Below are 23851 nucleotides of genomic sequence, written 5' to 3' on the forward strand. Positions count from 1 at the left end.
CACATCAATGGCTAGAGACATTATCAGACATGGTCCGGTCGCGCCCTCAATGGCGCTCATGCATCAAAGCTATTGCCTTCAATGCATAGCTCCTTTTCCACCCCCCACGTGACAGCCCACTGACAGTGCTGGATTTATGCACCAATTTATCAGCTCGCACGTGCAATGCCTGCCTGCCTACCCCCCCAAATCATCGGTGAACGAAACTGCGGCAGCTACAACCACTGTACGACGAGTACGCTGACTTGCAATTCTCTAAGGCATGCTACAACCACTGTACGACGAGTACGCTGACTTGCAATTCTTTGGCTAAGGCATGGTCACGCCGACATCCTACGAATGTGTTGCCTTTTGGTGTTATTAAAGTCCTTGGTTCCTTGCCTAATACCCTCTATCAAAAGGTATCAAAGAGGTGACTCTCTATTCCAATGCGGACAACAATTCAAACACGTACTGGTAAGTCAACTTTCAACTTGGAGATATATACTGATGGGATATAACAAGGATCATCACCAGGTCCAATGCTATTGTTTCTACACGTTAATAATCTGGCCACCAATATCAATTTGAAGCGGCTAACTGCTGCTAATGATGGGAAACTAAATTTTGTGCGCTTAATTGGAACAGGTTCAGTCATCGTGTAGGTTATATCCAGCGGTCAAAATGCCGGACGAAATCCTTTGACCAGAGACCTTATTACGATACTTCTATTAAAAAAGAGACAAAAGGTAGTTTGGTACAGATTATTTCGTCGGATAATTCTCTTACACGGATTTTAAGAAACGAATTACCTACAGGATCAGTGGAAGTCACTAAAATCTTCTCCACATCTTGCACTTAGCCGCAACTTGGGTGCGCTGCATTGGTGTAATTTCTCTCTACAGATGTCGACGCAAGGGCCTTACTTAAGCTTCAACGTCTGATAGTCAGAATGGGACCGACTCTGGGCCGCCAGAAATACCCATACTATGGCACTAAACTGAGGTTTTTAACATTTAAGATAGGGGTTGCCACATTCTGATACACAGGCTAATGCTTCTAAAAGACATCAAGATAGGGGTTGTCACATTCTGATACACAGGCTAATGCTTCTAAAAAGACATCCATCTCCGAGATCCTTGCATACTAGCTTTCTTGAACAGCCATCTGGATTCTTGGCGCTAAATGTTTCCAGCAGAATATGTCGCTCACAGAATAACTTGCCATCATAACCGACGTGCGCTTAAATCTGCTAATATTTTTAGCTCCAAGCTATACAGTTCAGTCACCTAATCCATGTAGCAGCACCTTAATAATCGCTGTTACATTCAATAGAACAATAGGGGATTCAGCCAAGTTACCTCAAAGCATATTTATCGAATTAGTGATGCAGATTCCTGCAGGAGTACATGGATTACTGCACTTTAATCCCAAGAAACGGAGTATGCTGTGTACGCCGACTATGTATCGGCCTCAAAATAAATTATACTCTGTGAAACATTCGAAGGGTTACTATGTTTCTAAGCTCGTCACTTAGGACGACTTAGGGACCAGAATATAAGTTGACGGTTGCTTATATTCAAAAAAATTGGATTAACCCCGAGCTTTTGATGTCTGTTTGGATAATATGAATCCTTGTATGTCACCCAAGCAACCAAAATGCAGTAAAATGGTAATATATGGTTAATCACTTCTTCGAAGTCACCCACAAGTTAGAACACTATGTTACGACCGATGTAAGAGCTTATAAATTATCATGGCCTAATTGAACGGGAACGCCTTGTGATCGGTAATTAGGCAGTCAACATTTTGCAACAAGCTTCTACGGGATCTTTAAACACGATGCCGTAGACGTGGCATCTGGTGGCCTTCACTGTTATTCGGACGACGTTCTCTATTTGATACTTGCTCCCTCAACCGATATCACTCAACATTTCTGGTTTTCAACCCTAGTCCATTAACAAATTTCGCAAGAGTGTTTAGGTTACTTTAAGAACTGTAGCAATATTAGTCGGCTAATATTCATATATGAACGAATTTGGCCCAAAGGCCTGTTGATAAAGATACTCAGTCTAGGCGTCGTTTCCCAGCTTCACTAGGTTCTGCCAATAGTTTCCCAAGAGGAATGTCCTAAAAGCACTCCTCTATGGAGATAGAACTAGGCCCATCATGTGCATTGCCAGTCCTTAAGGAACGCCCGCACAATGTTCAGCAGTATGACTTAAACAGCAGTTGCGTGTCAAAATAACGGCTATTTTCACCCGGTTTTTGCCGCACAAAAAAAACCGCACGAGGAACCAGTGCGGTGGCAAGGAGCATACTTGTTTACCTGGGAGGTGGACCGCGACTCGTGCAATATCTATGCAAATTTATGACATTCAACCTTCTTTTATTGCAGTGGAGAATTATGGTCTCTTGCATTTAAGTGTATTAATATATATCCATATCTACAGATGCTTCATAAGACTTCCTTGACATTTAAACGCCCCCAAGATGGCACAACATTTATTATTTGCTTGCTCCTCCTTTGAAAATTGCGCGGAACTTTGCGGCTAAAAAAGACGATTAAGCAGCTTACTTAAGTTATGTCACCACTAGGCGAGGCGCTATCGCCTTTCTTTGTTTGCACCCCACAAAATAATAAATTTTCAACAAAACGTAAGCATACGCACGCTAGAGACCGCAAAATCCGACAGACATAGATAACGAATATGGCGGTGCCTCCACCTAATCTGCTGTTAGGGTTGAGAAATTCCAAGAGGGTGCTATTTGACTTGAATTGACAGAACAGAATAATAAGGCTTGCCTGCTCATCTTCACAAAGTGGAAGGCTTGTCTTGACCCCTGGCTTGGCTAAAACCCATAGAAATAAAAATGAGCTGGTCTCTGTGTAAAGCGGGGACACAACTTTTTAGCCTTTTTCATGGCCCATAATGCAGAGGAAAGACTACATATATCAAGACCGTGCTCCGCACGGTGTATTACCTTTTAGATGTAAAGGTGACAAGTTGAAACGGTTTATCTGAATCTGGTGTTAAGCACAGCGGTTTATAGTTATTAAGATCACGGTCACCACATAACTTATGGGAGGGCGACAGCCACTATTTTGGAGGATTGATTGCTCGTTAACTCGTAACTCACGGGGAAAGAATCCAGGACAAAATGCTGCCATACATAGGTTGATTGGCACTTTTAGTCTGTGTATCTTTCTGAAAAACCCTATTGATGGACGGTATTGCATTTGTTTTGTGAACATGATCCGGAAAATTGTCACCGAATGTTAAGCTCTTTTCCGGTTTACAACAATGGTGAACAACGTGATATTGCGAAGCCCGTTTCGTAAAGACTGAATGAAAAGGAGGTAGCAGTTGCCATGTCACTGTGGTTCTTGGCAAATCTGCAGCGCTGCTGCTGAGCTCACGTACAGTGGATGTCCGTCAACCGACCTACGGCGCACACCGATATCCTGTGAACGATCCTTCTGCCTAGGAGGATTACCCAGTCAGCACCCGAATAGGCGCCTATTCCGTTGGACCCTAGCGAGCTGTGTGGGTCCGCCATATAAAAACATATGATAATGCTTTGTTCGGTACCCCGATTTAAGTGGAGTACGGCGCCTAACTCTGGCAAAGGCATGTGGTTTCGATGCCTTGTTTGTTTGTCGTGGTTTTGTGGCCAAGTAATTGAAGCCCACGGAGCACAGAGTTCAGTCCCTTATTCGCATGCCGAAAGAGATACCTGCTATCCTTGTAGGCCGTTATGAGGAAAATACCCGTACAGTTTCATCCTAAGAAGCTCGAGTTTTAGCTACATTATTACTTTTCATAAAAGTCTGCGTGCAAACATGCGTGTCTTAATTATTTGTAAAGAAGAAATACAATCGGAGGACACCTCATGTGGTTCTAGTAATTACTATTTCGGACGTCATCTCTCGCTTTCAGCATATCAATACACATAAAGCGGCAAGGTTTCTCAGTGGATGGTTTAAGTATTTCCATGCAAACGGGAAAAGTTTTCGGGTTAGAAAATCAATTTACTCGGTGTTCATCCATTTTTCTGTCGTTCACATTTTAGTTATTCGGCTGTTTCCATAACAGCAATGTTCTTCACGCTTCCGCTCGTGAAAATCCAATGGAAGCAATAGTTTTTCCTACGCACAAAAAAATTAAAAGACGGTTTCAGGGTTACTCTACTTGGAATGTGAATTCCCATGCGAAGACTTTGGAGCCAAATAACTCAGACCTTGTGAAAAGTCACAACCGCGCCGTAAATTTCTTCTCAGTGTCGTCTGAACACTGTGTACGTGAAATCGAGCGGATATAATGGAGCCATCAAGTGTGACTCTTTCGTTACAGCACACCATTCTTTTACTTTTCAGGACAGCCGGCTTCCTTCTAATGATGCGATTCTTCAAAACTTAAGCTTGTGTATTGTGTAACTTGTTCTACTACTTTTTTCATCCCCTTGTTTCCTAGTCCCAAATAGCTTTCCTGTTTTTATCTGACTCGTCCTGCTTTCTATTGCTTCCATTCTTTGTAGCCTTTTTTCCATGCTATTGGATTTGAAAAAGCGAGCACCTTGTTCAAGGCGCATCCTGCGGGGTAGTCCACATAAAAACTGTTTATAATCAGCCTTCGTGCCTTATACCGCAAAGTTTAGTATGTCAAACTTCTTTTTATGAAGTTAAGTGGCTAAAAACAGTAAGCGTGAGACAAAGCAAGTCAAAAGGCTCTTCCAAACTACTCCTAAATAGGACAGAGCAGAGATCTGTGTACCATTTTCAGATAGTAACGACAACTGTTTCCCCTTAATAGATGCAAAAAAGGAATGATAATATCATATCGAGCCTCACCCAGGTTCAGGTTGTCTCTGGTGGCTTATCTGGTCGCCATGTTTGGCAAATAGCTTACATACCCTGGGCACATTAGATAAAAAACAAACTAAATGAAATTTGGTCTTCTAAGTAAATGGCGTAGTAAAAATCAAGGTACAGAAACTAGGATGAGGTTACCTTTCAATAGGTTTCTTCATTGCTGATGACAAACAGCATCGGGACACTCTACAACAAAGGGTTTCCGATTAAATGGGCTTATGTCAGGGTAACCCTCTCATCTGGGTAATTATCAACTTGGTTATGCATCTAAGGGAATAGTTTCCCAATCTTCTCCAAGGTATTTGAAGCGAAACCACATTGGTTCGCTGAAATTAGAAATATACTGCAACACAGCGTGACGCAGTATTCTCATACGATACGGTTTTCTGAATCACACGGGGAAGAAATATAAGAAAACTCACCACCACTTACCACCTGTAGCTTGTCGTGTTTTCCTGACGGATATTTTATTTCTTTTGAAATCCGCAGCTTTCCAACGGAATATGAACACATACTTTTGACATATGCTTTGTGTTCGAACTCTAAACTGCACGTGGTCAACATGAGTGCCTACTTGCAAGCCGTTGGATGGGTTTATCCACTATCCCCTAAAGTGACCACCATCGGTCGAAGCGGTTGTGACATTATCATTAACGTAAGTTCGCGTTACACGTTTGTAGCATTTGAATGTAAGAATGCGTCTGTTGATCAACAGCATGCGGTGATTGAACGGGATGAGAACCAGAATGTACACATACTAAGAGATCTTTGTTCCGAAAAGGTAATCCCCCATGAACCTTTGAGAGTAATGAGAAAAATAGGGGACATTTATAAACAATATTCCGATTCGAGATGCAGCTGTGATATTAAAACAAGGGGATCAGATTCGATTTGGGTCATTTCCGACTGTTTACGGATTTGAACTAGGAACATTGGTATGTTTTTTTTCGTAAATCGTAAATTCTTGTCACAAATGTAGACAGGAAGATCTGGTCAGAGCGACCCGGCACAACTTCGTTCAGGTAAGAAAAGGTCAAAGTTCGATTGGTTGTTGTAGCTTTTGTGACAACCAGAGCATCAGTGCCGCTTTGGGTACAAAGCAATCAAACTGAAGGCAGGGCGAATAAGTCTTCGAACGCTGACAACCCAGATCAAATATTTTCGAAAATTCAAACCCGAACTTCAGGTGAGTCACTTATTTGTCTTTGCACGCAGCGCCCATATGACAAGTAAGAAACGACATTTCTTATGTGTGCTGGTCTTTGGGTCACATTGATAATTCCAAGTAGGGCACTCGAAGCGTTTGGTGGTGTCTGTGATGCACTTTACACGGTTAATTTTGTTTATTATGGCTCGGGTATTAAAGACGGTGAGTTAAGTCCGTCAGTGTGACGTAGTGTAGTATAGACCAGAAGCGGTGTATACAAAGCAGACTTCAGGGTGGCTTTTCAACCCGCCAATAACCACAAACCAAAGTAATGCGCAGGTTCACGATAGAAGGAAATGATTCACGGCGTAACTCAGGGTTTCGTGATCATGTTTTGGAATATCTGTGGAAATTTCTTGACCACCGCCACTGGACCAGTGTTTTCCTGCCGCCTTTTCTAAACAAAAGTACTCCTACGCCCTAAGAAATTCAATACTGAGCTTATAAGACATTAGATGTTCAAAATTGGATCAATCTCATTTGGTTGCATCAGTTTGGCTACCACTATTCCTGAACCAGAAGGAAATTAGTCATACACGGAAGGCACATCCGGTACTAGTTATTTAGGCAGCCTTTCACTAACCAGGTGCAGCTGGTGTATGCATCAAAGCTATATTAGTCAGATGAAGCAAATGTATTTGATACCGGGTAGAAGTATTACTGTTAGTTCTATTCCAGTGGACCTTGTTTTAAAAGTCGAACAGGATTGTTGGACATCTTTTCACGAATAAGCTTGTGATTTTTTTCTGCACAAATTCATTTTCAAAAAAATGTCAAGGAATGTCGCCAAAACATGATCTCTAACGGGTCGTGGCTACAGGAGCAGATCAACTTTTTCCACTTAGCGTACTGCAGGATTTCAGATGGGTTTATTTTCTTTTCGTCAAGATAATACCAAAGAGCAAGGAAACGACTGAAATCAAAAACATAACATGGGTTCTGCTTCATTCCCTTAGGGGTGTCCTAATATGAACTTTCTGCTTTATGAGTTTATACAGATCGTGAAAATTTAAAACAGCCAAGTGAAAAATCAGAGGTTCGGAAAACTTCGGAAGAAGAACTGGCAGAAAAGGTATGACGGTGTTCAGTTTTGTTTTTGAACTAATTTGGCTGTGGATATAGGCGATATAATTCGATTAAAATAGTAAGTTCTTCCGAAGATATTGTGCACCTGCAGAGCTTTTAATTACTGGCCTGAAAAGCGGGATAACCTAGTAAATATGACAAAGTCTGCAGTGAATAATCGATCACGTGTCATGTGATTTTAGTTACGTTCCAAACTTTAAGTGAAACACACTGTCATAAGTTACGCCTCATGCATTCTGCTTCTATACCTTCAAAAAGGATGCGCAAATCCGGTGGTTTCAGAAGGAACTTGATCGACTGGCGCCACTTGAGGCAATCAGCAACCAAAAGGACATTCTTATCCGGCAGTTACAGGAACAGTTATTCCATAAATCAAATAACAGGCCACAGCAACCCTTCCCGCAGACAGAGGGTACTTCCTCAATTCCAGCTCTACATCTTGGAAATGCCATTACATCTCGGACAGACGAAGGAACCAAGCCATCAGCAGTTGATCCTTTGTCCCGTTCAAAATCCAACTCACTAATTGTCTTGACAAGGAAGAGTGGTAATGGGAATTCTCCAGTCACAACCAGTCCCCCGAATGGAGAATTCGATAAAAGCGCCTTCGAAAGAATCAACAGAGAGAGAAAGGTTCTCAGCGGGTTGGTGACTCAACTTCAGGCCGATTTGTCCAGAAAGGATGACAATATTGCGCGGCTGTTAGAAGAAGTCAAAGGTTTGAGACAACAGCTGGAAGAGAGGGAAGTTGCGCTTGCCACACTGCATGCAAAAGTAAGACTGTTCGAGCAAGTATTATTGAGCTATGCGACTTTGAACGGATTAGTGGATATAAGTACTAAAATACTGAGGCTACCTTGTTCCATAGCCTGGGTTAATTTACCCTTGAGGATACTGCATACTGTAAAGACCCCAGTTCCTATATTCCATGGAAAGCTTTATGCGCACTAGTCGGACCACGTATTGGTCACATTAGAAATCACGAATTATTTATCCGGTGAACAAGTAAGATAACGTCAGAAAACTTTGAAGCTTTCATGTTGTTACCCCTACCAGAACTCCAACCTTTTTGAATGTGAATTTAGGTATATATCTCACATTAGAAATCACGAATTATTTATCCGATAAACAAGTAAGATAACATCAGAAAACTTTGAAGCTTTCATGTGGTTGCCCCTACCAGAACTCTAACCTTTTTGAATGCGAATTTAGGTATATATTTTGACCCTTTCTTTAACATCGAAGTATTGAAACCCCTATGTCTCAACACGGAGAACAAACAACTCTATTTTTCAGAAAACTTTTGATTAGTGTGAAATTGTATTTTCGACAAGTTTATTTATCGTAGGATTGAAGGGATCATGAACGTTATCTATGCACCGGAAGGATGTAATCATGGTCACTTTCAGGTGATAAAGATAGCGGAGTTTTATTTCGTTCCTGACAAAGTCAGCGCTGCAGATTGTGCCAATAATTGAAGACATCCGTAAGTGAAGCTTACTGATTCAGCGTTGTGAATCTGTATAAGGTTCAGGAGCTTCGGCTTCTACGTCACTAATAACGAATAATTTCTGTGTCACTAAGCTAAATTTCGATAAGAACCACAAGAAAGATAATACACCAGGAAAATATATCCAATGGCAACGGAAACATAGATGATTAGTATCAATAACGAATAATTTCTGTGTCACCAAGCTAAATTTCGATAAGAACCACAGGCAAGATAATACACCAGGAAAATATACCCAATGGCAAGGGAAACGTAGATGATTAATAAATCCTCAACGAATACCATACTGTCGAGCGTCCCTTCACCCCATGTTCTAACAGACCTGAAATTTAATTTACTTTGCCATTATGGCAGCTTCCAACGAAAAATGTCGTATGCACATTCTCGCTCGATTAACAACTCAATCTGACCAAATTCACAAGCGGCAGCCGGTTGACTTGGCAGTACTGTATGACCATACGAACCAAAGTCATCTTCTTAAGAGATTTTTATAGCGGCTCCTCTTATTCTGTAGTAACAATGGCCGTCTCAGAGGTTCCGGCGGGTTTGTACCCTCACAAAGACTCCGAGCTAATTGAGTAATCTCCCCGATACAAATGCGCCCTACTGGGAGTGGGTTCCTTGTGAGGAACAATAACGCATGCAAAACTGTGCCTTTTATAGGCATTCGTATATTGCCGCACTTTATGAGGCTGAATTCTCTGTTAGATGCCAAAATCAGCCCGTTTCTTTGTTTCATAGCACGCAAATGCCATCGATGCCTCAGAACGTGCCAGAGAAAATGAGGCCTACGAGAAAGCCATGACTATTCTGCGTCAGGTATGTCAAAGCCTACCACGGTTATTCATAAGGTAAAACTTTTTGAAGTCTATTTTTCTAGGTTCACCACAATTCTTTAAAGCCAAACTATATCAGCGTGCTTTTAAATGATACAGCTTTACTTATAAAGTCAAGTCGATTGATTTATTAAGTCCATGTTTAACGTAACGGTTTCAAATCCTTGAGTCTATCAGACTTATAGACTCGGTACGCATGAAATATTTTTCCAAACACGATGGCATCACACTCAACTCACGCACTTGCAAGATTCGTGTCTTGAATTCACTTTCTAGTAGAATTAACTCCTCAGAAAATGGTCGTTTTTGGGTCGCAACTGATAAGGTCAGAGTTACACACTAATCTATGGTGTCTGGTCAGATTGACTTTTTTTACGAATCCCATTGGTATACATTCCGAAGACATTATTAAGCTTAGGACTGCTAGTGAAAGCGCTGACGACTGTAAACAGTTGAGTCACAGCGAACATATATAGAGCAGACAATGTTCAATATACTAATCTGGACAAATAAAATCACATTCCCTTCGTGAAGTACACGTTTGAATGGAAACATCCGGGAATAGTCCGAATGTTCTGGTGACCGTTAATTTATTGCAACCTAGAATCACTGGGAACTAGATTTGACAAAAAGAATGGAATTGTCAGATGCTTCTCCAGGTTTGCGACAGCTCATTCCAACGCAAATTTGGGGTTGTTAAATGAGATATATCACATTAGTCGAGGAATCTGCGATATTTCAGTTATTGTTTTGTCTAAAAACTGACAGTATGGACAAATGAAATCACATTTCCTTCGTGAAGTACACGTTTGAATGGAAGCATCCGGGAATAGTCCGAATGTTCTGGTGACCGTTAATTTATTGCAACCTAGAATCACTAGGAACTAGATTTGACAAAAAGAATGGAATTGTCAGATGCTTCTCCAGGTTTGCGACAGCTCATTCCAACGCAAATTCGGGGTTGCTAAATGAGATATATCACAGTAGTCGAGGAATCTGAGATATTTCAGTTACTGTTTTGTCTAAAAACTGACAGTATAGCACTATCCATCAATGTGAAAGATGGGCGCTAAACGTCAACCAGATGTAAACCATAAAAGTGTCACCCAACCTTGATGTTGTGTGTCACCTTAGTCCAGCCGAGACTCATTTTTCATGAAACTCGTTGTTCTTATTTTCACTACAGTTACACATTTTGGCGGTCGGAGTCATCGTGTTAGTTTTCCTTCATTAATGTGTCCGGTCGTCAGTGCTGGCTCGACTGGTCATTAAAATCACAACTTTAGGGTGAGGAAAAATGCTCGGTTGTCATAAAAATGTAGTTAATTTGAAGGATTTACCATAAAAAAGTCAAAAGGTGTAAAAGGAAGAAAAGCCATTGCCAGACTGCCTCGCACTCTCATGATTACAGCTGCTCAACGCCAATGATCGCACAAGAGTTTCGTTACCAGTCCTCATTACTAGTGTCTTGTTGCTGTCAACGATGAAGCATCGTTGTTCTTTTTGAATTCAGTTTCAAATTTCAACACTTCATGACTGTTTGCCTTAAATCATCCAAACGAACGGAAAAATGCTCGGTTGTCATAAAAATGTAGTTAATTTGAAGGATTTACCATAAAAAAGTCAAAAGGTGTAAAAGGAAGAAAAGCCATTGCCAGACTGCCTCGCACTCTCATGAGTACAGCTGCTCAACGCCACTGATCACACAAGAGTTTTGTTACCAGTCCTCATTACGACTGTCTTGTTACTGTCAACGATGACGCATTGTTGTTCTATTTGAATTCAGTTTCAAATTTCAACTCTTCATGACTGCTTGCCTAAAATCATCCAAACGAACCTTTACGCTAGACACCCATTGCAAGCCAAATACAACTGTTTTACCCCGTTTGAAGCTTGACAAGATCAAAGAGATAATAGTTGGGGTGAGTTGATCGTTTCCGTCCTTGGAATTCCAGCTCATAATTTGTTGCTTAAATCGTTTGCATATCCTCCCCGAGATTTCACTGCAATTTACTCCAGATTATATCACGTCAACGTGAAACAGCGAGATCAAATTACGAGGAAAGCTAGAGAAGCTAAAGATTAAGCTCGGTGAACTGGAGCGTTTGGAAAGGCAAGCTCTGTCGGCAGTACAAGAAAATCAGAATAAGGTTGGTTTCAAAACTGAAGTGCGACAGTAATCTTGTAAATTATGTGCCTGCTTTACGTTAGACACCCATTGCAAGCCAAATACAACTGTTTTTACCCCGTTTGAAGCTTGACAAGGTCCAAGAAATAATAGTTGGGGTGAGCTGATCATTTCCGTCCTTGGAAATCCAGCTGATAATTTGTTGCTTAAATCGTTTGCATATTTTCCCCGAAATTTCACTGCAATTATATCACGTCAACGTATAATTTCTGGCACGCTCCAGTAATGAACTGGTAGCTATAATATAACGTGCATATTTTGCACTGTAATTATCGTCATTCTGGTCAGATCGCCATTCACAACATGATATAACCAAAGGCTCCTGGTTTCCCAAGGACGCAAGAGGGGAACTTCACAATAATGGGTGTTTAGCTAAAAATTAGTGAAGAAAATTTGAAAAGCGGCCTCTTGTATGTCTTTTTAGGTCACATACAGGGCTCATATTTCCTCGGAACTCGTGACTGCATCGTCACTCTAGGGTACCGATTATTGCTTGGGTTAACCAAGGGTAACACATATAACGTGCATATTTTGCACTGTAATTATCGTCATTCTGGTCAGATCGCCATTCACAACATGATATAACCAAAGGCTCCTGGTTTCTCAAGGACGCAAGAGGGGAACTTCACAATAATGGGTGTTTAGCTAAAAATTAGTGAAAAAATTTGAAAAGCGGCCTCTTGTATGTCTTTTTAGGTCACATACAGAGCTCCTATTTCCTCGGAATTCGTGACTGCATCGTCACTCTAGGATACCGATTGTTACTTAGGTTATCCAAGGGTAACAAATTCTACTCAGTTCAAATAAATTCAATCATACTGTGTCCATCCATAGACTCCTAACATACTTTGATTAATTTTGAATGCTTATCTGGTAATTCCATCTGTGGCGTTCTCTTAGACATCAAGAAAATTACGTCTGTCGCCTCATATAAACACTGTGTGTTGACTTAAAAATGTTAGAAGTCTATGGATGGACACAGTATGATTGAATTTATTTGAACTGAGTAGAATGTCTAATTTCTGCAAGCTGGTAAACGGCCACCGATACAAACAGTATCAACGCTCCAAAAGCCGCCATTAATTACGTTCGGACTGCACAGTTGTAAGGACTAGAAAATAGACCGGAAAACGAGATCGTTAAGGACAAATTCCGTTTCAGATAACTTTTGATTTGAAATACATATAGAGACTATTAACCGTTGTAATAATGGCAGTAGGAATGTGTACGTTGCATTGCATGTGTAGAGTGTGGAAACGTCTATAGAAATAGTAACTCACCATTGTTGCTAGTAGCGAGATCCTCTATTACAGGTTTGTTAAATAGAAGCAATCAAACAACACGTAAACACGACAAAGGACACTTCCGTCAATCAAGTATTTTGGGTGAACTGGTTAAACGGAACGTCTGTGGAACTCAGATGGGATTGCTGGGTGAGATGGTTGGCTAACTTGGGAGCATCATATTCTCGCGTTGTTATAGTGCAACAAAATGGTCTAAGTTAGTAAAATGCCTTCCACTTTCCACTCTTCTTTCCCCAAATAATCAGATACGTATGTGTTTGTTTTGACACCAACTGTGGATTATTCACCCTATCTGACTAAAAAGGGAAAATGTGAAGTGTAAATGGACTAAATTCTCTTTTTTCAGTATGAAAGCTTGCGCAATCGAATTATGCGGGCGTTATTTGCAGTGAAGCTCAACCAACCATCTAAGACTAACACATCTGAAGCCGGAGATTGCCGGAATGAAGCCGAAACGTCTGTAGCCTGTTTGGACTCCATCTTAATCGGAGATTGGGATGATCCAGCAGGGAGAGAAAGATCAAACAATGCTCTGGTGGACGACATGGATGATAATCACATTGTCGACAGATTACAAACCATGATCGAACAAATGTTGCGGCTAAAAAGACAAGTTTCGGAGGAAGAAGAACAGAGGAGGAAACGACGCACACTTGATCGTGGCATTGAGAATGATCTAGATATTTTCGTTAACTTACTGGTCGATGTTGGGGTAAGATGTTCCCTTCCGTTTCGATCGATGTTCTAACACAATTCCGTGATGGAGTTTTCAGTGTGACTTAAACAATTGTTTGTTGTCGTACGCACACCTAATTTTTCACACAATCACACATCTTTTTGGGCTTTGTGCTTTGTTTGAGCTATTGTCTTGTGAATACGCTTGTCATAAGTATCCATTTTTAACTCGGCCCCTTAAACTCAATAATTCTGAAACCGATTGCATGTCGAAGTGAATTTAACTGATGTTGACATGAATAAGAGTAGAATAATGCATGAAAACGTTCAAGATAAGGACCGTGACGCCGTGCAAAAAAGCTGAAAACTGCTTGGCATGGTACACTCGTTATTCTTGCACCATGTACGAAGGCCTTACCTGACCTTGCCCATCCACCACGTGCCTGGCTGAGATACACTGATGATATACTTGCGATCATATCAGTCCCACAACAAGCCTTCTTAAACTTGAACGAACGATGCAGCAGTTTAAAATTTACAATGAAAAATGAGGGCAAACACGAAGCGTAGTTTTTCTGAACTCCAACCTATCAATTAATATCCACAATGGATTCTCAGCGGGAATCCAGTGAAGCCCATACATACAGACAGGCACTTGCATTATCAGTCTTCGCAACCACACCACTTCGAACAGGCAGTTGTCAGATTGCTGGTGAATCACGCCAAGCAACTATGCTGGATTGAGTCCATACAAGCAGATGAACTGAAGCGACTCAGTAGAATATTACCGCAAAATGATCACCCCATGAGGTAAATTGCAGGACAAATTTGGAGGACGTTAGCCGGAACGGTGAAAGAGGGAGACGAAAAATCGCTGGTCACGGTGGGACTACCCTTATTGAAATGACGACGCCATTCAAAATATATTTCGAGATTATGCTGTTAGGGCATTATTCCGAATTGATAACACTTTTCAAGGCCTCCTTGCGAGGATTACGGACCCTATCAGAGGGAAGCACCGCACAAACTGCCTCTTAAACTTTATGTGCACAATTTCCAGCCAAATACATAGGTCAGATAGCCATGTACGAATCACGGAGCATAAATGACGTGCGTTTTTCTTCACGAAATCTAATCGATTTAGGAGAAGTCTGAAAGCGACTCGGTCATTGTATTCCACTCACTTTAAATCATCTTCGACGAGACATGTGTGCACCAGACAGGATTCAGGTCACCTGTGGAACCGGTGGGCGTTGAAGCAACAGAATTCAATACAACCAAATGGCGTCAACCGTAGTGATGGAGCCAGTATCCCCTTTACCTGGCTTAAACTTACTGCACACCTTGGTAGGTATGGCAGCCAGAGATCAAGCAAGAATCTCGACAATGATGTATCACGGCTATCACAATAGCAAACAGAGGCACAACCTACTCAAAGTGCACACATAATCACACACACACATACCGGTCGCATCTGACTGCCAACCGACCTCAGGAGCACCCCTATCAGAAGAAAACACAACAAACCCAAGTAACACTTCGCTTGACACGTATTCAATTGATCGTAGAAGTCCTTGAAGAAGGCTACACAGGATAACTGAAACGTCGGGTTATAATACCTCATCCTTCTACGCTGTTGGCAGTAGTCAATAAGTTTCAGCTTTCTGCTCGTGACCAAATGCTAGCGATGCTGAGGTAACCTGCTTCCTTCATGTCATACCTAACTAGAATAAATATGGGGGAATGCTAGAAACATCGAGTATCGTCACACTGTTCCGAGCAGGTAAGATTGTGAACTGAAATCTCAGTAACCTGGATTTACTGGCGCCTTCAACTTGGCTCCCAGTCATCGTATTGACAGAGTATATGCTTGTTTTTTTCAGAATTGAACTTCCAAAATACTTTGACTGATGATGTACCCCTAGGGAAAATTTGACATGGGCATGATGACTAGAGTTAACATGAAGATCTAGAAGACAACCACTGTTAGAACCATGAAGTAATGCATAACTGTTCCTAAACCTAGCACAACTTCCGTAATTCATTAATCCATTTAATGGTTATTTTGGTGAGTGGTGAAGGGTCTGCTTACGTACCCATAAAGTGTATTGAGGAGACTTCTGTGAACTCTCTGGGGTGTCAGCCTTCCTTTGGGAGGGTGTCACTCCAAGGGGATATGGTTTCAAATTTTTCATATTGTTACGATTGCTCATCTTATTTGATACCAGTGATTCACCTAGAGATCATTATCATGGAAATAAATAAAATTGAAGGCTGGGATTTGATGTGTGTATAAAAATCCTTTGAATTAGTGTAGAGTAAAGGATCACACCACTGAGCACACTTTGTGAGACGGAAGTACTAGCAACCGTTTTACGACAGCTGTTTTCCAGGTGTTTGAGAACAGCCAAACAAGCCAACTGGTTATCACCATTGCATCTTTATCGTTCAGTGAAGGGTTGTTTCACTTGTATAAAAGTGAGAGCTCACTGCTGTTAAAATTAACCAAATAAATACAACCACTTTTACGTTCCAATTAACAGTCACACTGGTTGTTTACTGCGAACTTTCCTCACTGTTTACAGGAACCAGCTTTCGAATCCACCAAGTTTCGGTCCTCACTTCGAATTAAAAATCAGCTGGATAGGATAGCAACCCACTCCACTCCATTCAAGTGTCTGCAGCGACTACAGAATACACTGGTAGATGAACTTGAAAAGCAACTGGCCAAAGCGCAGCAAATAGAAAACTGTGTCCGTGAAACAGTATCCAAACTGAAAGGTGTCTATCCTGGTAGGTTAAATGAAAGTCCATTAAACCTGGACAGTCTCGCAGTTTTAACCCAGATTTCACACACTTTCGAGATGTCGCTAACGCTACTGAACACTCAGTTCTTTAAACTATATTGCACCTGCTTGACAAAAATTTTATACCATCATTTCAGCCATTTTGTGGATTACACTAGAATATCACTACTGCTGCGATCGACACCGAGCATCATTGCTTCCATGAAAACTTCCATGAGGGCCCTTTGTTGGACTGTGAATATGCCTACCCACTTCTTGGATGCATCCAGGTTGCAATGGGTGCTTTCCCGATGCACATGTATATATCTGTAATAATTTGTTCCATTGTTATGCACACCGTGAGTAGGCATCAGCCAAAGATGTCAATGACATGATTCAGAACGGTCCTTTCCATGTTCTTCTGTCGGTGTTGATATGAACTTTGGGATACGTGCGACCGCTCAAGCTGATCGACTCGACAGCAACTAACCAATTGTATATGTACTCCGCCTGAACATTTGAATTAGACGTCTTACTGCAGTGACAGCAGTGACGAAAATCTCCCTGACTGTCAAAGCCGGATACCCACTGTCTTCTAACCGACGTAAGTCACTTCACCAAATATGCTTCTAGTAACGTATTCAGCTAATGCTGACCCGTAAAGTCCCAGGCAAGCTGAATCCGTAGCCGAATTTCAGTGACCGTCTTCGATTTACCAACCGGACTCCTCTGAGAACAGTTGAGGAAAAGATGGATTCCAGTGTACGGGTAATCTTTATGTTCTTGTTAGACGCATGGGTTTGAAAGGTAAATGTTGGCCTAGAAGCAAAGTCAAATCCATGTTCATATTCTGGTGCTTTTTTATTAGGCATCTTGAAATGCTGGAGGTGAAAATTTCTCGACCGTAGCTGGCAGCCGGATTGGGGGTATCTCACCTTGATCTGTCCTTACATTTCTCAGTTCTCCACCACACTCATTTCTTGTTTAAGACGGCAAAAATGCATAAATGATAAGCGCCTTTTTAAATTCTGATCTGTCGAGATAGACTGAGCCTTTCACATGAGGCAACGTTTTTATAAATCCAACTAAAATTCAGAATATTTAAGTGTAAAGCAGACCTCTAAACGCTTTTCCGAGAAAGCTTTGTCCGGGCAAAGTTACCGTGGCAACTGTTGCTAAGTGATAAGCAATGAACAAATATAGTCGGGTGGATTAATTAACTGTCCATGCTGAGTTGTGTGCGATACTGTACTAATCGCGCAGTAGCAAGCTCATTCCTTTGATGTGTCATAGACAGTATCCTCATTCGGGGTTCTTAGTTGTTAGGCTACAGTGGATAGGTACCAATATGGCTAGCCTCTGGCGGTGTACATTTTTTATCCTGTCGAGATCTAGTAACAGTCACCTTGGGAACTAATGTTTAACAGTTAAAGAGAGACGTGATGTGACGACGGTAACTTTCTTGGCGAAAATTTATTAAAAGGTCGCTCACGTGTTCAGCGTTGACTTTTTCACCACTTTTTTCAAGGAGTGAAGGGCTGTTACGGAATAACCCACCTAGATGGTTGAACGGATCAAAGGTGTTCACAAGCGGCCAGATGCCCTCTTTTGAATGAAGGACGTTATCAAGCAAACGTTTTTTTCAAATTCTTCTGCAGATTTTGACGTGAATACTAACGACACAGTGGATGACCTTATTACCATTCTCCGGCGATTAATTGGGCTTATCCGGTCTGCGCAATGTGACCGAGAAGAGCTTCAGAGGCGTCTGAGTGACACTGAACACAACCACCGGGAGGAACTGAAGACGTTAGAAATGGATGTTCGACGTGATCTACAACGGAAAATTGATGATGCTTTGGCACGAAATAATGAAGAACGTGAGTAACTTTGATCCGTACAGCTAAGTCTCAGTTAACTTCTAATATTCCCTTCTCAGCTTTCCGTAGGTCACACGCTAATTCTAATCTTCACAGTTTACTAAATGATAAACTGAAGTGAAGCTTTTGATATACATTTATACGAAAAGTATGAACTGACCTTTCTATTTGATATGCATCTACCTATCAGGTTGAAAAAAATTTAGACAACCACCTTATAACTCGTGCTGTGCTAAAAAAAACTACTTCCATAGCTCAAGTATCAACACAAATGTACCAGGACGCGGTTTTGTCCATCATATACAATTGATGAATACCACAAAATCCATTATTGTGGTGCCATTGAGACACAAGCGTAGTGAGTAAATGAGCATTTACTTCCACGTTATTTAATACTTTTGATATGACTTCAGACAATTCCATTTACTACGGAAGTTGAAATAGGACGAAGACCGGCGTTTGGAGGTTTGGAACTGGCATGTGACCGTCCTATCACCGGAAGAGATATAGTTAGACAAATCAGGTCAAATCACCCCGTCAGTCTGGCATCTATTGCTCAATAAAACTGCCTCTTATTCGAATACTGAAAAATAAGTTAAAGAGAGATTTCAGGTGCAGCAGGTATTATAAGGTAAGAATGATGAGGTCTTTGTTTGGTTCCCAATGTACCAGAAGAACCGGAAATACCGCTGTCTTCGTTAAAATTTTCAGTCTATAGTGGTTCAAGCTTTGGAAGTTTCTTGAGAAAGTGACAAGCAATTTTATTTATGCAGATGCTGAGAAGCAACGAAGAGCCATCGAAGAAGTGACGCAGATGGAAACTAACCGCAATGAACAAATGTTGGTCGTCAAGCAGGCGATTATTGACGAACTGGAACGTAAACTGCAGGAAGCACAGCAAGTGAGTTATTAATTGTGTGGTAGCAAATTAAGATATAATTCTTTTACCTTCCTGTTTAAGTTTCTCAGTCAACACTTTAATATTACGCCTCAATTGTTAAATACGTTTTAATAAAGGGGATCAAATATAATAAAAAGGAATATCTCTTATATGGGATCCTGTTGTCAGTATCCACATTCGCGACTACAAGGATAACAAAACGTATAATCAGTTTCGTAAATGCACCCATTCAGCTAAAACTGAAAGTTGTTTATCCATGCCGCTGAGTCGACGTCAAGTTACTGCTAACACAGCCACCTGTAGGGTAGTGGAAGCACATCATCACCATCATTATAACTGTTATCGTGATCATCACCGACAGCACATAATCAATGTGTAACAATAATGCTTCGCTGTCGTACAACCAGAACTTATTTGAAATACTCATGAAGAAAAGAATAAAACTGGTTGGAGAAGGGACTTGGTGATAGCATATCACAATCATTCCGAGATGCCTACACCTCGGTGCAGTGGATTCAGTTAACCAGTCGATTTACTGTGTCCTGGGCATGGCTCCATTACCCACCTGCGGATCAAGCTAGGTATACTTGTCCATGACGCAGTGTATGCAGTGTAACAGCTGAGACAGCATAACTCAGTAATTTGCTTTGAAGTTAATGTAGTATTAACCGAAACGTAGTGAAAAAAGCAAAAGTTTCTACGTCGGTAGGTGAGCTGCAAGCCTTTGTTGACATTTGCGTCGACTATTGTTCACTGCAGGAGTGTATCCGGTCAAAAAAGCAAATATTGCTTAGAGAAGACAGCAGAAGTTATCGAATGATTAACTGTGGCTTGTGTACCCTTCCCGCCCCAAATTTCTAGGCCGCGTTTTCTCCGGTGCTAGAAACCCTATAGGTTCCCTTATGCAATGTATACATCTGGATTTTGATAATGATGAAACCCCGGATTCTACTGATATCAAAAACTGTTGGGTATGTAGTCGGTTATCTTTTCTTTTTTCCGCACGACCATTCCAACCATCCTTGTTCTTGACTCCTTTGCTCCTCGTGAAACACAAGTCAGAAATAGAATTCGAGAGTGAATTTGTACCCGATGGTGGTTCCTGAGATATCCAGATGTAGCTGGCTAGTTATCTGGACATACTGGCCAAATACCCTTATTCGCATATTTGAACTGATGTTTTCCTACCCACCTCCATGGCTTTATCGTTGGACGGACAACAACAGATGCGACTGACGCTGATCAGCAGCTAGTACTGCACAGAGCTATCCTCCCCTGTGATAAATGCTGCGATGCAGGGGTTCAGCTGCATTAACTGAAGTAAGTGATACGAAATAGGGTCAAACAAAAGCTGATTATCCAGCCTTTTGAGCAAACAGACTCCTTTTTGGCTTGCAACAAGTTGATGCATGTGGAGAGAATACTATTTTCCCGGAACAAACAAACAGCGCTCGTCTTGAAAGCATCTCCTTTGGGAGCACTTTCAATGGTAGCAAGTTGACGTAGCAACCATACGTTTGTGTTCTGTTTCAGGAAGTACCACCTTTTCTGGACTTTACAATATGGGACAGCACTCCACTGTGTTTTATGAACTATTGCAATCCCGTTTCCTTTATCTGGGTTGGAAAACTGAGCCCAAGCAAACTGGATTTAACTCTGGACGTCGTACTCTCAGTCGTTCCACAAATGAGCACAATTACTATCGTCATCCCTGTAAAATACTATAACAATAGCGAAGCTAGTCGTCCCCGTCCAGCTTCACGTTCGTCTGGAACAGTCTCAAAATCTAAGAACAGCTGATTTAACAATCCCATATAGTGATAGGCTATAGAAGCTCCGATTTTATCCGATCAAAATGAAAGGTCTTTCCTAGACCTGGGCCGCTGTGATAAGAAAATCTGCAGAAATCATGATCAAGCTCTTCATGGTAGGTTTGAAACGCAATAAAATGAAACACTTTCGATGAGATGAAGTTTACTGAGAAAAAGCGACTGGTTTCATAACTGAAGTACTGCTCAGATAAGTTTCTCAGAGTAATCCTCATATCAGGGTACGGTATACATACACAGGACTCGGTGAACCTAAGTGTTATAGGCGGTGTCTACTTTCTCCTTCTACTAACCCTTCACATCGTATCTAGTTCTTCCCCAATCAGCCTTTACGTACGAAAATTAGCTACGACTCATGCCGTAGCCTAATAAGGCTTTATGTCTTCTGTTCGTTGTTCTTCTGCGAGCACACATCAGATGTGTTGTGGCATTAAACTCGTATTTGATCTCATTGATATTTTGACCGACCCCGTGGCAAGATTGTCGTCAGTTCTGCTGTCAAATAGCTGTCAGCAGCTGAAACAGCATCCAGATGTAGATGGCAGGCACTTGCCTGCTTTCATGTTACCAGCCCTTCGGCAAATGAGTGGAGTAAATTCATCTAGCATCTTCAAATAGCGTGTGGGGAAATCATACAAGTGTAGTGCTTAAGGTTTGTACCCGCCGAGGAGACAGTACAGTCGAATAGACACATGCTTCCCGTTGAAACTGAGGTACTATCAAACACTATGGTAAATTTCTGCGCAAAGAGGCCTATGCCGACGAAACGAGCAATAATAAAAGAAATTTGCACTGGAAAATGCTTCACTTACTGCGATAGTATATAAGATTACGCCAACTGTTTTTAAGAACAAGAAATGTTCTATGGTGAGAATAATCCAAATAAACTTAAAGCGAACGAACAAAATGCACGCTAAGATCTTCGAAATCCCAGCAGCTTTTGTGTAGTATTTCAAGTATTCTTAGACTCGGTTCTCAGACATCCTATGAAGGACTTCGAACTTACAGTTCATATTGAAGCATTTATTCATCTATCTTGAAACGCTTACGGAAAAGTACTTAGCTTCCATTCAAGCTATTGGAAAAGTCACAGCTGTATATTGGTGAAACATAAACTTTACGGATTAGTGGTTGAAGTGAACAGTTAGATGTTCGCGAGGGGATTTGAACCCATATTTGACCGTGTCGCCTGACTTGGAAGTCTTGACAGGCGGGTCAATCGATCGTCACAACCAGGACACTTACTGGGTCGTCGTTCGATGATGAGTCAGTCACACCAAACACATTGCTCATGCGTGAACACGTCCAACTTTTCAAACGTGAACATTCAGATGCGTCCAATATGCGCTAATGGAGTAGTGGTAACACGCTCCCCTTGCATGTCAGATCTCTGGAGTTCAAATACCAACACGGCCATTGCTGATGAGTTCTAATAAGAGCGAAACTCGAGTCCAGTGCTCTCCTCTTCTGTGTGAACTAACCAGAATAATTGCACCAGGACAGGAGGACGACTGTTCAAACAAAAGTGATGTGAATATGAACAATACATGTCCCACAAACCCCACAACAGAAATCGCCGAAGGTCTGTTGTGACCCCGCAGCGCCGGACGTACACTTTCACTACACATGCTCCTGACCCAACTTGCTGTGCCCTTTTCCGTCTAGCTTCATGTTCCATTCGGACCGTACGATTGTGGGGCGTGATGTTAAGCCAGATGTACTCCACTGCAATATCAGTCGTGAAAAGCAAGTTATTAGCAGCGCCATATTGCGTCTCGGCTCTATTTACAAGCACCCGAACCATATCACTACATGCAAACGGTTGCCTAACAGTGCAAAGCACCTCCACGAAGGTTCCCCATCCTTCTGACCAATGTCATTTCCTCCCCCGATTCAGCTGTTATCAAAACACCAAGCGAACTTTGAGTCAGAACGCCGAAATTTCGAAGTGAAATGTAGTGAATTGGAAGATTTACAGAAGCAGATTGGTGATAAGGATTCTGAGCTGACAAAACTTCAGGCTAAACTGGAACAGGTGAAAATATCGACAGAAAGAGCAACGGAAGCAATTTGTGAGGAACGATGGAGAAACGAGGTGGCTGCACATAGAGAGCAGGCAAAACAACACGCTCGAACTATTTGTGTGTTGGAGGACAGACTGATGAAATTGGCAAAACAGGCGAAGGAAACAAAGACGGAAATCCAACATCTGAAACGCCAAAATTCAGGTTAGTGTATTGTAATGCCCCTATCATCCATGAGTAGCCTTTGTCCTCGTCATGATATTAATGACTGTCGGGCTAATAAGACCTTCAGAAAAAACGTATAGATGATCGTGCTGAGTTACATGTAATCGGTTACCCACGTCAATGCTTTCAACAGCTGGACAAAAAGTCAAAGGTTCTTGGTGCGAAAATGATGGTATTCCTCAAGAGTACGGCATTAGGTAGCTTAAAATTCTGAGCTTATCGTGGGCGTCCGCAGGAGCGATAGAAGAAGCCTCGCAGTTTCGTTCGTGTTGGGAGTGGCAGATACCATATAATTAGGGGAACTTAGGACTTATGAAACGACATGAAAAACCATTGTTTAGGTTCACAATGCATCCTTGTAGGCCTGACCATCTCGGGAACAGAACGTCTTAACCAAGCACTGCCGTTTTCGGATTCAGGGCATTTGAAGATGGAAATAATTCCCACACCGTGTTTTAAACTCTTGGTCATCATCAACATCATTGTCAGCTGTAATAACCGCGTACTCGTCGTACAGTGGTAGTAGCTGACTCAGTTTCGTTCACCGA

General features: G+C 41.6%; 1 protein-coding gene across 1 annotated transcript in view; it reads left to right on the forward strand.

Moving 5' to 3' along the window:
* Positions 1 to 5293: 5293 nt before the first annotated feature.
* Positions 5294 to 23851, forward strand: part of T265_12554 (hypothetical protein) — a gene marked incomplete at both ends in the record, with an annotated part of 35388 nt that continues 16830 nt past the window's right edge. The window contains 12 exons of the mRNA XM_009164278.1: positions 5294 to 5633; positions 5674 to 5787; positions 5832 to 5874; positions 5910 to 6038; positions 7058 to 7131; positions 7404 to 7919; positions 9397 to 9474; positions 13330 to 13695; positions 16244 to 16451; positions 18103 to 18324; positions 19098 to 19225; positions 22952 to 23282. Of these exons, the coding sequence (XP_009162542.1) occupies positions 5295 to 5633; positions 5674 to 5787; positions 5832 to 5874; positions 5910 to 6038; positions 7058 to 7131; positions 7404 to 7919; positions 9397 to 9474; positions 13330 to 13695; positions 16244 to 16451; positions 18103 to 18324; positions 19098 to 19225; positions 22952 to 23282 (2548 nt within the window). The remainder of the gene's footprint in view (positions 5634 to 5673; positions 5788 to 5831; positions 5875 to 5909; positions 6039 to 7057; positions 7132 to 7403; positions 7920 to 9396; positions 9475 to 13329; positions 13696 to 16243; positions 16452 to 18102; positions 18325 to 19097; positions 19226 to 22951; positions 23283 to 23851) is intronic.

This window comes from Opisthorchis viverrini (assembly GCF_000715545.1).
Source record: "Opisthorchis viverrini unplaced genomic scaffold opera_v5_4, whole genome shotgun sequence".
NCBI classification, from domain to species: Eukaryota; Metazoa; Platyhelminthes; class Trematoda; order Opisthorchiida; family Opisthorchiidae; genus Opisthorchis; species Opisthorchis viverrini.